The sequence below is a fragment of the Eleutherodactylus coqui genome, chromosome 11 (genome assembly GCF_035609145.1).
Source record: "Eleutherodactylus coqui strain aEleCoq1 chromosome 11, aEleCoq1.hap1, whole genome shotgun sequence".
In the NCBI taxonomy this organism is placed as follows: Eukaryota; Metazoa; Chordata; class Amphibia; order Anura; family Eleutherodactylidae; genus Eleutherodactylus; species Eleutherodactylus coqui.
The window spans coordinates 118,668,166-118,682,475 of record NC_089847.1 but is presented as its reverse complement, the minus strand read 5'-3'; the positions used below and the strand labels follow the sequence as shown (position 1 = coordinate 118,682,475).

The 14,310-nt window shown below is 42.6% G+C and overlaps 1 protein-coding gene across 5 annotated transcripts in view; it reads left to right on the top strand.

Moving 5' to 3' along the window:
• Positions 1 to 14,310, top strand: part of DGKZ (diacylglycerol kinase zeta) — a 180,311-nt gene that overhangs the window by 147,332 nt on the left and 18,669 nt on the right. For 3 of the 5 annotated variants that reach the window (XM_066583402.1, XM_066583403.1, XM_066583399.1), the window contains 8 exons: positions 1,729 to 1,773; positions 2,827 to 2,896; positions 4,413 to 4,453; positions 4,935 to 5,212; positions 9,622 to 9,653; positions 10,646 to 10,689; positions 10,915 to 11,035; positions 13,506 to 13,542. In XM_066583402.1, coding sequence (XP_066439499.1) covers positions 1,729 to 1,773; positions 2,827 to 2,896; positions 4,413 to 4,453; positions 4,935 to 5,212; positions 9,622 to 9,653; positions 10,646 to 10,689; positions 10,915 to 11,035; positions 13,506 to 13,542 — 668 coding nt within the window. Of the gene's footprint in view, positions 1 to 1,728; positions 1,774 to 2,826; positions 2,897 to 4,412; positions 4,454 to 4,934; positions 5,213 to 9,621; positions 9,654 to 10,623; positions 10,690 to 10,914; positions 11,036 to 13,505; positions 13,543 to 14,310 lie in introns of those variants that run through there. The other 2 variants (XM_066583400.1, XM_066583401.1) reach the window with 2 other exon arrangements.

Here is a 14,310-nt window from a genome sequence, read left to right as displayed (position 1 = left end):
GCCAGTAATCTACAGTAAGAATACCCTGCCGGACATCTTCTGACATCGAAGCTGTACAGCTTTCAATCAGAATGTCTTCAGACGTCAGACAGTGGATTAGAAAGGGTTAAAGGGATTGTATTTTTGCAAATACATGCCTTCCTAAAGGCTTAGAGCCACACAAAGTCTATAACGGCATCCATAGGGGATTATGGGGTTTATGACCACTGAAAAAAGCCATGCAGATCCTACACTGACATGCCAAAAGTTATGGGACAGGAACTAATATCGTGTAGGATCCCCTCCAGTCCGGTGAAGGGCAGCAACTCGATCTGGCATTGATTTTCCTTCCTATGTAAAAGCACAGGAACAATGTCGCTGGGACGATCTTTTGGCATCTGCAGCCAACGGTTGGTCCTGTGTAAAAGGGCCTTTATACAGGTGTGGGCGTTGCCAAGCCACTTCATAAAATAAGGCGGGTAAATAATGGGATGCTTTGATAGATCGTACTTTTATGGACTCAGCGATGCCAAATATGCTTTGGGTTTTTTCTATTAGAAGTATGACAAAAGTTTGTTGTTTTTTTTTTTACTTTTATTACTTTTTAAATTTTTCTTAATTTAATAAAACTTTTTTTAAAAACTGATCTTCACTTTTTTAAAATTCCCCATTAGGGACAAGAACTTGCGCTGGTTACATCGCTCCTGCAGTGTGATGTAATGCCATAGTATTACATTATACCGCAATCTGACAGCCAATTTATCTGGCTGCCATGGCAGTCCTGGGGAGGGAGGTTCAGAAGGCCCCTCCAGCTGCCATGGCAACTGCACGGCACCCTGCGATCTCATAGTGGGGGGATTTGGGACCCCTGAACATCGATTGGGGCATTTAAATGCTGCTATCAGAATTGACAGCGACATTTGAAGGGTTAACAGGTCCAATTCGCCGTGGTGCGGATCAGAACCGCTGCGGACGGGTTTCGGCTGTATTAAACAGCCGGCATCCGCATTTTATGGAGCAGGATCAACCCCCAATGGCTCTCCATACAATCCCTGACCCTCCATGACGTAACAGTTTGTCATGGAGCGTTACGGGGTTAAGAAGGGGGGCTCGAGACTGTCACTAGTCTTTGGAACCATAGGCAGTGGTTTTCGATATTCTCGCCGCCTTATCACTCCTTCCATACCTCCAGTTTGTTCAGCTCATTATCCTATTTAATGACATGCTGTTTACTGCCTCGTGGGATGCAGAGTGTTAAGGCAGCAGAACTGCAGTTCTAAGCTCTCGCTCACGACCTGAAGGTCGCAGGTTCAATCCCCGCATGGTTCAGGTAGCCGGCTCAAGGTTGACTCAGCCTTCCATCCTTCCGAGGTCTGTAAAATGAGCACCCAGCTTCCCCAGCTAAAAGATGACCGGGGAAGGCAATGGCAAACCACCCTGCAAAAACAGTCCGCCACGAAAATGTCACACCCTAAGAGTCCGCCATAATTCGGTACTTGCATCGGGGAACTTTACCTACCTTACTCGGATGGCAATCCGTTTCATCACGTCCCACAATTTTGCGTGCTCCCTTTTCCCCCCCTTCTCCTAACGCCTCTACGTACTTGCTGCGCCTGTAGTTGATATGGAAATCTTAAAACCGAAACCCAACCGCCAGGTTCAGATAGAACAAAGTGCATTTAACGTCACAAGATCACAGCAGGTTGTAAGAGACTCGAGGGTAAAGGCAACATCACTTTTTGTTCCCAGGATTTCCCCGAGTACCCCACTATCTTGCAGCGTCTCGACCTGAAGGTGTGTGGAGCTACAAGGTGTCTGCGGTGTGCCGTGTCTCATAGCGTGCATTCTGTATACGTGTTATGTGTGCGTTACGTGTTTTATGTACCTATACTAACTGCTTGCATGCTTTATATTTCGATCTCATTTACATAAAAAGTTTTTAAAAACTTTAGCAGTTGTGCTATGAGAGAGTGGAAGCCAACGAAGGGGGTGGAAACTAGATGGGTCCCATTTTCAGCCTTCCAAGATGGTTGATGCAATACCGTTTAATAGCATTTTGAGAGACGCGTTACAGTAGTCTCATGGACAATTGAAGGGACTCATGGACTTCTATGGGAAAGTGATATGGGCATGTTGTGTTACCTCTGCAGGGAGGAGGAAGAGGTGAGCTGTGCCATCACCTAATGGTGGGTCCTGTGTTACCTATATGTAAGGGTCACCTTCCATTGCAATCTGCCTGTGCTGATGATGAAATGACGGCTGAAAAGTTTTCTCTACAGAACAGGAAGTGTCAGACTGTTATCAGGCTTGGTGCAAGAACTGCGGGAAATTGACAATTTTAAAGCCCCCTGTAAGTTGTAAAAAGAAAAAAAACTAAGAAAAGTTGCTAATTTTGTCATATTTGCTTTTTTTTGTCCCCAATATAGAAGTAAACAATAAAGATCCTGTTCTGTTTTAGTAGCACATTAAACCCCGTCCGTGCCTCAAAAAAAGGGGGAAAACTGATATTTAGGAGAAATATAAAACCATAAAATTGTCATTTTTAGAATGGACCCTTCTGAATGGTGAAGGTTTGCTGCGGATCTTCAGGCGTTTCGCCCCCAAAATGGTTAAAGCTGCATTTTCTGGCTTTCCTGCTGCTGGTTTGTGGGCTCTGTCTGTATCCGTCTGTCGGGTTCCCAGTTTTGTGGTCTTCCCCAGTCTGTGGTCATCTTACCAATCAGCCTAATTGGTTCATGTACTGGCATCTTCCCAGGACTGTTGGATATCGCAGGAGGCCGGATTGTAGACAAAGTTACCGTTTTCTTGCTGAGCGCTTCTAATAAATCCTCGTTTTTGGTTATTCAGGAGGATGGAACAAACCGACCTCAGACTGTGTCCTCGCAGAAACTGTCCCCCAAGTGGTGCTTCTTGGACTGTGAGTATATCCGCTGTCTGTGCACCACATTGGGTAGACGTTCCAACGGGCACATCATTGGTTGTGAACATGTAGTCAGTCCGCTCAGCCAACAGGGACTTTAAGGCAATGCCTAGGGGCCACGGACCGAAGGGACCCGCAGCCACTAAGTGAGATGCAGTAAAGATAGTAGTGCAGTATGTTGTGTTCATACCCTGCTGTGGATCCTCAAATCTGCTGTATTTACAAGGCTTCACAGCTGAAATCTCCCAGCTTTCCTTGCTGACTTAGTGCTTGCACTAGTGATTTTATATTATGGGAAATGTAGACTTTACACCTAGCACTGTACTGTAATCTGATGTAAAAGAAATGCTGTGAGAAGCAGAATAGTGAGCGCAGCTCTGGAGTATAATACAGGATGTAACTCAGGATTAGTACTGAATAAGTAATGTATGTACACAGTGACTCCACCAGCAGAATAGTGAGTGCAGCTCTGGAGTATAATACAGGATGTAACTCAGGATCAGTACAGGATAAGTAATGTATGTATACAGTGACTCCACCGGCAGAATAGTGAGTGCAGCTCTGGAGTAAAATACAGGATGTAACTCAGGAACAGTACAGGATAAGTAATGTATGTATACAGTGACTCCACCAGCAGAATAGTGAGTGCAGTTCTGGAGTATAATACTGGATGTAACTCAGGATCAGTGCAGGATAAGTAATGTATGTACACATGACTCCACCAGCAGAATAGTGAGTGCAGCTCTGGAGTATAATACAGGATGTAACTCAGGATTAGTACTGAATAAGTAATGTATGTACACAGCGACTCCACCAGCAGAATAGTGAGTGCAGCTCTGCAGTATAATAGAGGATGTAACTCAGGATCAGTACAGGATAAGTAATGTATGTACACAGTGACTCCACCAGCAGAATAGTGAGTGCAGCTCTGGAGTATAATACAGGATGTAACTCAGGATTAGTACTGAATAAGTAATGTATGTACACAGTGACTCCACCAGCAGAATAGTGAGTGCAGCTCTGGAGTAAAATACAGGTTGTAGCTCAGGATCAGTACAGGATAAATAATGTATGTAAACAGTGACTCCACCGGCAGAATAGTGAGTGCAGCTCTGGAGTAAAATACAGGATGTAACTCTGGATCAGTACAGGTTAAGTAATGCATGTATACAGTGACTCCACCAGCAGAATAGTGAGTGCAGCTCTGGAGGATAATACAGGATATAACTCAGGATCAGTACAGGATAAGTAATGTATGTACACAGTGACTCCACCAGCAGAATACTGAGTGCAGCTCTGGAGTATAATACAGGATGTAACTCAGAATCAGTACAGGATAATGTAATGTGTATATAAAGCGACTTATGTAGATTATCAGTTTTTATAAACTGTGAAGTGTTGGTCAGAGGTGAACATTCTCCTAGAATATATTGTGAATTTGTTCTCCTAGTATTTTCATCCTGGCTCTTTCATATTGTACAGTAACCCTGTATTTGCTTCTTCCTCCCGCCAGCCACCACTGCGGATCGTTTCTATAGGATTGACCGAGCGCAGGTAACTTGGCCATATTGTGTCTATTTGCATGGAGGTTCTTAGAAGCTAATGAATAATGGACTGTGCGCTGGTCCTCCAGATAGATGTACAGAGGGGTGTAGATATGGATATGGATGTGGCTGCGGAGTACATTGCACACACGCCTTCACTGATACCATTGCACATGGCAGAACTCAGACGGAGAAATGCCTTCAGAGTCGGCAGCCTCAGGCTTTGGCCCTTTGACTTGAATCATTTCAGTTTTCCAAGTTTTTTTTATTTTTGGTGATTTTTTTTTTGTATATTGAAGGATGTTCTTCAGCTGTTACTTTAGTGTTCTTCACTTTTCACTTCCTGAAAGCACTGAGCAGATGTAACTTGACCTCAGATTTGCTGCCAGTTCACTTTTTCTTGGTACTGAAACACTATATCTAGAAATGTTTCTGTATCGTTTGTGTGTATTTTGTTTTGTCTGCTCCTTAACCTTTATGTCTCTTTCTAGGAGCACTTGAACTTTGTGCTAGAAATTTGCCAGGATGAGCTCTTTGTCCTGGACCCGGAGCTGATCATTACCCAGTCTGTCGGCACTTCTCCGGCAATGCCTGACGCCAAGGACCACTGCTCAAGCCCAACGAGACAACATTTCCAGTTCCCACTACAATCGCCATCCTCTCCCCCGGACTCTCCAACAGTATCTCAGCTTCAGCAGGCATCTGCTTGCCGGGGCAGGGCGTATAGTAATAGCTCTGTGACCAAAATGGATGTATCATCTGGACATAGGTATGTCATGGGTACCTTGGTTGGCATGGTCAATGAAGAATGATACTCAGAACCTAAGCAGCATTTTCCATAATGAGATGAGCAACCATTCATATTTATGTTTTGATGGGTTTGGCTATGTTAACACCATCTTTATGTCGCTGATTTCCATGAACATCCATGGGGAGGTAGTGCTGCATGCTGTGCTAATTTGTCCAAGAAAATGCCAAATTGAAATCGAACGGACCCTATTATAGTCAGTTGGGTCCATTCGGCATTGTTCATATTCGTCATAAGATGGATCCGCTAAGCTAGTGGATTCATTTTCCTTCTCCCATAATGAAGCAGGAGAGTGGAACCCGCAGCAGTGATATGAACATACCCTTTGTCTTATCTGTGTGACCCACCAGATGTTTCCCACTGACCAACTATCTGTCTCCTACTTTATTTTAACTTACCTTGGATATAGTGGCCAGAAGTTTAGGTTAGATGAAATAGAGTATGACTGCAGGATCAGACTACACATAGGGTTTATTTGTAGTCTGTTACCATGGAGATATACAGGTCTGCATAGGAGCTGTAGACTTAAAATAATAATACATTTTTAATGAAGACTCTTTGCAAAGCTGCTTAATTCTAGATGTTGTTTTGGAACATCAAAACTGTTGTGAAGCTGGAATACCCTAAGGGCCCTTTTACATGGGCCGATCATCCGGCCCAAGCGTTCATACGAACACACATTTGCCCGGCAATTGGGCTGACTGCCGAGGACCACCAAATTACTTCTACTGGTTGATTCAAAAACAACGGTGCAAAAGTAAAGCTGGTTTCTTCATACATGATGTGACACAGAACAGCCAGAATGACATGAAAAGATAGAAGAACTCCAAGTTTTTCAATGCACCTTACCGATGCTTGATGCCCATTGGGGACACCAGGCGACCTAAAACAACGCGTCTCCGCTGCAGTGGAATCGATAAGAGTATATGCCGGGAGGTGTCTGGACAGAAGTAGACTACCAACTAAACCTCTGCCATGTGGCCCACGACACCCACATCACACATCCATAAGGTGCATTAAAATCTTGACGTTCTGCTATTTTCTGATGTCCTTCTGGCTGTTGTATGTCAGTAGAGACGAGCCGACTGCTTCTTGATCGTGCCTGAGGACGTGGTGATGGCAAAATCCATAGAGGAGTTTAAGAGGGGAATTGATGTCTTTCTAGAGCGGAAGGATATTACAGGATATAAATTTTAGGTAACCAGCGGGTTGTTGATCCGGGTCTTACAGACAGGTAGGAACTATTAGAGGTTGATCCAGGGAACAGTCTGACTGCCATTAGGGAGTCGGGAAGGAATTTTCCCCCCAAAAGGGCTAATTGGCTTCTGCTCTTGTTTTTTTTTTTTGCCTTCCTCTGGATCAACAAGGAGGTTAAACAGGCTGAACTAGATGGACATTGTCTTCATTCGGCCTAACCTACTATGTTACTATGAATGTCGTGTATACTGCCCATGGTATGTTGGATCTACCGCTTAGGGTATCTTCAATTATTATGGCACTGACTAGGCGTTTTCTTGCAGTTCCTAAGTCAAACCTGACGGATGGATGTTCATGTTTTATACGTCAGGTCTAATGAAAAGTCATCAATGCTCATTGCCTGGGGGGGGGACAATATGCTTGGAAGTTGTGAAGCTTGAATTGTGCCGAGGGGGACCAGTCATCAAAAAGACTCAAACTTTTTTTTTTTTTTTTTTTTTAATGCAAGTTCTCACACCGCCTCCCACTGTGTGCCTAGGGCAAAATACAGCCCTGCCTGCACCTGATCACCTTGTCAACCTGTTTTATAGGACTGTCTCCGTATTTGTTGTAAACTAGCTTTTCCAGAACCTATCGAATGCTGTAAGCTAACGAAAACGTTACTTAGAGCTCGCTTTACCGGCAATTTTCTTTTAATTTATGGGGAAATGATCTTTAAATCTTTGTAATGTGTCCCAACCACTTTACCCTGGGATCCCTGTAATTACATTATTCTGGTCGTGTCTCCTAATCCCAGCCTTAGGAATTGTGGCATGTAAATAGCATTGGAGGATTTACTGGTGGGAATGGTCCTATGTGCGGACATGCAAAGTCAACATCTGGTTCTAATAAAGATGTATAAACTAAACAAAGCGTCCATCGGATCCATTACACTTGCAAGCCATAAACCTCTCGGGGTGACTGCAGAGCATCTGAATAGGAGGCTGCACATACGAAAAATGTGACTTAGTCATCAGGATGGGCAGGAAGCGTTCTGTTGTTTGCACAGTTACACAAATAGGTTGCAGAATTTTCCGGACGTGTAAGAGAGGCTTATGACTGATGGAGAATACATGAGTCAGATAGCAATTGCAATATGCGGATTCACGGAGGAATGGTCTACCTTCAGCTATCATCACAGTGCTACTGCTATACGAATTATTTCAGAGGGATATAAGGAATATGTTCTGCACCAGTGTTAAAGCAGCGGTATGCATTCCTAAGCTCTCGCTCACGACCTGAAGGTTGGTAGTTCAATCCCCGCATGGTTCAGGTAGCCGGCTCAAAGTTGACTCAGCCTTCCATCCTTCTGAGGTCGGTAAAATGAGTACGCAGCTTGCTGGGGGGTAATAATTAAATTACCTGAAAGCGCTGCGGAATAAGTTGGCGCTATACAAATAACAAGTCCCCCTTTCCCACATGAAGACGACAACCAGTATGATCCCCCGGCTTTCTAGGATACCTAACTTCAAATCTGAGTGTCCATTTGGGAACGGGGATGTTTAACTAGGCAGATTTCGCATTCAGGGTTTTTGGTTGTCTCATTTTGAAATGCACAGTTAAGGAATTTTACGTTAATAGAGGGGATTCCCATTCGGGATCCTCGTCTATTAGCTGGAGAAGAAAGAACTACAAAAAACGTCTCTGAAGGACCCAACACATTCCTGTATTATACTGGCAGCCTATAGATTTCAGTAAAAGTTGTTCAGAAAATCCACACCAAGTCTGTTACATGTGCGAGCACCCTTAACCCCTTGAGTGGCACGCCCGGAAAAGTTCCGTGACGAGCTCCACTGCTCATAGCAACATAGCCCGGAAGATTTCCGGGCTATGTATCACTATGGGAGCTGCAGAGCACAATGCCACAAGCTGTGACAGTGTGCTCTGCCTGCACAGACCCACAGAGAACAAAGCAAGGGCTTTGAAAAACCAGCAGAAGATATTGCCGACATGTCGGCAATGTCCTGCTTTGTTTACAGGTTGCCATAGAGACCATCGGCTTGTCAGAAGCAAGCCGATGGTCTCTGTGGCAGGGAGAGCTGGTTGTTAGCTGTCAGAGGACAGCTAGGTACTAGCTCTTACAGCAGAGATCAGAGAAAACCTCTGATCTCTGCTGTGTTAACCCTTTACATGCTGCAGTCTATGTGACTGCAGCATGTAAAGGGCTGTCACTGCAGCATGTAAAGGGCTGTCACCATCAGACCCCTGGAATGTGATCAGGGGTCCTGATGGGTCCCTGTGGAAGTCCCCTAAAGGGACAAAAAAAAATAAAAAATTTTAAAAAAATTTAAAAAAAAAAAAGGAAAAAAATTTTAAAAAAAATAAAAAAAACACTTGTCTCCCTTTACTTTGTAAAAAATCAAAAATACAATCACACATGTGGTATCCATGTGCGTCGTAATGACCCAGAGAAGGAAGTTAATACATTATTTAACCCCTTAATGACATGGCCCCTTTTTTCTTTTTTCCCCATTTCTTTTTTTCCTCCCCCCTGTTTAAAAAATCACAACTTGTCCCGCAAAAAACAAGCCCTTATATGGCCATGTCAATGGAAAAATGAAAAAGTTATGGCTCTTGAGACGCAACTGCAAAACTAGTTGAAATTCAATGATTAGACCATTTTAAAAAACCTGCCCTGGTGGGCACGACAGGGTGGTAGGAAACCTGCCACTCAAGGGGTTAAAGGGAAGCTGTCGCCTGCCTAAAGCACAGTAAACTTCCTGGTTCCCACAGTGCTCATCTGTAAAGTCCACGCGCCGACCAAACATCTGACTCTTTTCAGAGTCCTCTGCACTCATGCTCTCCTATAAAAGTCTATTGGAGAGTGCGCACATGGCACTCTGATAAGAGACAGATTTTCGGACGACACACAGACTTTACAGACAAGCACTGTGGGAACCAGGAGCGGGCGAGTATGAAAAATCCATCCCCCGGCTCCCAGTCACCTGCCCTAACAGCACCATGAGTTCGTCTATGATGCTTTGGACAGGGGACAGGTTTCCTGTGAGGTGTGTGTGTGACACAGGGCAGGATGATGCCACAGTGCCTCACATCTCTTTGCTCATTGTAGTTTTGTTTTCATAATTTTTAAGAATATGGCATAAAATACATTTCTTCTTTTTTTCGTTTTTTAGGAATGGTAATAATATATCAGATTATAATTTAGGTGAGTGTTCAACATCTCGTCCTATCTGTCACTTTCTCTGTAATTATCTCTAGCTATCTATTTTTCCCTCTTTCTCTTTTTCGTTTTTTTTTCTCTTTCTCTTTTTCGTTTTTTTTTTCTCTTTTTCCTTTTCTCTTTTTCTTTTTCTCTTTTTCTTTTCTTTCTTGTCTCTTTTTCTTTCTCTTTCTTTCTGGTCTCTTTTTCTTTTCTTTCTTGTCCTTTTCTCTTTTTCTTTTCTTTCTGGTCTCTTTTTCTTTTCTTTCTGGTCTCTTTTTCTCCTTTTCTTTCTGGTCTCTTTTTCTCCTTTTCTTTCTGGTCTCTTTTTCTCCTTTTCTTTCTGGTCTCTTTTTCTCTTCTTTTCTTTCTTGTCTTTTTTTTTTTTTCGTTCTTTTCTCTTTTTCGTTCTTTTCTCTTTAACGTTCCTTTCTCTTTAATGTTCCTTTCTCTTTAACGTTCCTTTCTCTTTAACGTTCCTTTCTCTTTAACGTTCCTTTCTCTTTAACGTTCCTTTCTCTTTAACGTTCCTTTCTCTTTAACGTTCCTTTCTCTTTAACGTTCCTTTCTCTTTAACGTTCCTTTCTCTTTAACGTTCCTTTCTCTTTTTCGTTCTTTTCTCTTTTACGTTCCTTTCTCTTTTTCGTTCTTTTCTCTTTTTTCCTTTTCGTTCTTTTCTCTTTTCCCCTTTTCCTTCTTTCTCTTTTCCCCTTTTCCTTCTTTCTCTTTTCTATTTCTCTTTTTCTTTCTTTCTCATTTTCTTTCTTTCTCTCTTTATCTATCTATCGGCAACATTTGATACTATTGTACTTTCTTCGAGAAATGTAAACCCCGCTGAATACACGCCAACTTTTATTGGGATCTGCCCCGTAGGTTTTTGAAAGCCTTTAGTTTATTTCTGATCACCCTGCATATTAAGCGCACTGACTGTGAGTTTATATATTTGCTGCATTCATACATTTATGTTTATCCCTAGTTTTGTGTTTGTTTTCTTTTAGATGAAACGTTATTGGAATCTGCAAAAAACGATGACCTCGAAAAGGTTCGTTGATGATTTAAGAGGAGATGGCATTAGTTAATAAGCCTCCCGCCATATATTAATGATTAGAGGGTTGGGTGGTTTCAGGGTAATGTCTAGAGGATGAGTGTAAAGGACTGAGCTTCGGTGGGCAGCACCGTGCCAGTCTACGTGGTACGGGCCCTGTTCGTGCTGGGTTCTGTCAGCAGTTTTTATAGCCATCTCTCCCTATTTTGGCTTTGATCTTAGTTCAGAGAAGCACATCGCGCTGGAGGCAACTTGACTCAGAGGGACTTCAATGGCTGCACGCTGTTACATCACGCAGTAAACGCTGGGAGTAAAGAGATTGTCAGATATATTATTGAGAATGGTAAGTTTGTAGAAATAAGGAGAAACTAAAAAGTTTTTTGAATGCAGATTTCTTTGCGAAGTATTAGTGACTGGGAATCTGTTGATATCACCAAGGGAGGATGCCTGCTATGTATTTGGACGAGCCCTTTAAGAATTAGATTTATATAACATCCCCTATTATGTTATGTTAGTGCTTTAACTTCTGAGACTCCTGACACATTTCTGATTTTACCGGGTGAAGCCACTACCAGCTAGACAGAAGAAATGCAGCGTCACATGGTGACCATTTCAATGAATGGCCATCACTTTAATACATGGAAGACCCGTATCCCCCACAGCTACTGCTTGTTAGGTTTTGACTACTTTGGCGTATGCTGTATAGTGTGGTACTATGCTAACTAGAAAAATCTATGTAATAAAAATTAAGAAAAATCTGGGATGTTAACCCTTTCCAATCCACTGTCTGGCGTCTAAAGACATTAGGATTTAGGGCTGTACAGCTCCGATGTTGGAAGACGTCCATCGGGGTTCTCTTACTGTATATTGCCAGCCTCTCTGCTGTCGGAGCCTATCCAACGTGTCACCTCATGCAGTACTGGCTTTAGCCAGCATATAGCGCCGTTGTGTAATGGCAGAAAAAGAGTAAGCCCCCTAGGAAAACCAGGATACAAATTGGATTGGAAAGGGTTAAATACTCTTCTATAATACTTTTACCTTTTTTTTTATACAAGTCATCTTTATTGGCTGACCAGAAAAATTAGATTTGCAAGCTTCTCCTTCTTCAGGCACATTAACAAACGAGGCTCAGTTCATCACGAACCAAACCTTCACAGCATGTGACGTAGGTGCAACCATAAGAGGTTATCCTACTTCCACTTCCTCAATTCTGCACTCATTGAAAAATGGAGCATAGGTCACACCTCAACACAGTCCTACTCAACCCAAGAGTACCCTTTACTGTAAGGCATGCCTTACCTATGGTGATATACTGGACGGGTACTCTCACTGCACTCTAGCAGTCAAAGTTAACACTCTCTTATTGGTGTCTAGAAGTTTTATACAGCAACAAAGACTGAACTTATTAAAGTGTTAAGCTTTAATGCAAAAAGGTGCAATGCTTATAAATAATAACTACAAAGAGAAAATATTTTAAAAAAACATGCAATACATACAAAACAGTTAAAAAAAAATTTTTAAAAAGGTAATAATTATAGAATACCAGACCTTCACACTGATTACATTGGTTTACATCTGGGTGTGAGGAGAGATGCTGGGTACATTTTGACAGTCCTATACAGGTGGATACGGCCTTCTGAGGGTCTGACATCGGTTGTAATACCACTCTTAAAGAGACTGGGACAAGTTATAAAGTTATTTCCTATCCACAGGATCGTAGGGGCCCTGCCGCTGAGATACCCACCAATCCTGAGAAGGGAGGTCCTGTCGGTCCATGAGTGAGTGGAGCAGAGGTTGTCCAGGTGTGCTACTGCTCCAGTCACTTAAATGTCAGTGCTGAAGATTGCTAAAGCACTTAAATTCTGTAATCTCCATTGCTATCACTGAAGTGAATGAAGGGAGCATTGGCGTGCCTGTGCAACCTCTGCTACATTCACTCAGGACTGAACAGACACCCTTTCTTGGTATCTGTGGGGGTCCCAGCAGTCAGACCCCCACCAATCCTAAAGTTTTCCACTATCTTGTGGATAGGGAATAACTTTATAACTTGGCACAACCTCTTACATATCTCAGACACACCCCTATAACCCACATCATTCATTTGTTAACTGCCTGGAGGAGGCCCTGAACTTTGAAAGCTTGCAAGTATAATTTTTTGGGTTAAAAAATAAAGATATCACCTTTTATAATACCTTTTGTGGGGTTTTTTTCATGCAAGAGTATTTACCATCATATTTACTTTGATTCGTAGAGGGCAGTCCCGAGCAGTGGTCGCCGCTATTTAATGCCAGTGTGCTCTAATATGGCCTATGGACAGGGGGTGTCCTGATTGACCAACCCTTTTAAAACCTCTGTTATAAGGCAATATGACTTGTTAAACCTTGAGAATCTGGTTAGTTGTCTGCCCTCAGGCAAATCGTATACCCCCATATAGTGCTGTTGACGTTTAGTTAGTCCCGGGGAAACTACAGGAAATGTTTTGCCATATTGGCAGGCGAGATTTGGCTAATGTAAGTGTATTCAGAGCAATGGGTTGGGGTGCATCTGTACAAATAGATATAACAAGCATACAATCTGCTCATCTAGAACTGCAGTCAGTCATTTATTTGGTAGCTACATTGTCACACGGTCCTCTCCGATGCTAGACTATACAAGAGCTATCTCAGTAGATAGATGCTCTCTCTTTCCCATATCTTAATGTGTGTCTGTGCCACTCGCTGTAACATTACTTAGACCTTATCCAGTTGCTTTCTGCCATAACATTGCTTTTCCTGATGATCACTTTTTTTTCCTATTTCCTTTCCCTTGTCAAGCTCCATCTGAGATCCTGGATGTTGCAGAGCTGAAGAAGTAAGTTTCACAACTGAATGCCTGCCAAGATTCATTATGTGGACGAGGCGCTGAGTCATGAGCGTTAAAGAGGCATTAATGTCAGAAATGACTCAGAAGAGGAATCGTACTTATAAAAATGCAGTAATTGCCTCAAGAAAAAAAAACCTGGTCTGCACTGAGGTCATCGCTGCCGACTCTGTATTCAATGTGGATTTTCCTTAAATAATATTATTTACCAGCTGCAGCCAGCAGAAGATATTCCATTTAGGCCAGAGCCCCACAGTGACACAAAGTCCAATGTGATTCATGGGAAACTTTAAAAAGTTACAAGTCAGCTTATATACATCTCCAAAATCGAACATGGAATATTTTTTCACCTTTTAAAAGCCATGAAAACATTTGTACATGAAAAATCAATACACGCATATCCCTTCAGAAAAAATAATGCACTTATCTGTTCTTTGCATTGAGTTTTCCTTCTCATACATTCATAACCCCTCATACTTGGTTTGCAGGCTTTCCTACATTCAAGTTTCTGGCTGGGAGGTTGGTTTCCAACACTGATCAGCTAGTCTCTGTCATGAATATACACAAGCTCAGCTCCCCCTCCCCTCTCCTCTTTCAGAGGCTGTGTAGCATAATCACGCCCACTCAACACTACACAGCTATCTCTCCATGCTCTCTCTGAGGAGCTGCTGGTCCATTCCCACTCACTGCTAATAAGAGCAGAAAATTCTCCTGGAGTGAATTATAGCCCTCTGTAATAGTAGCTTTCTCTGCTCTCTG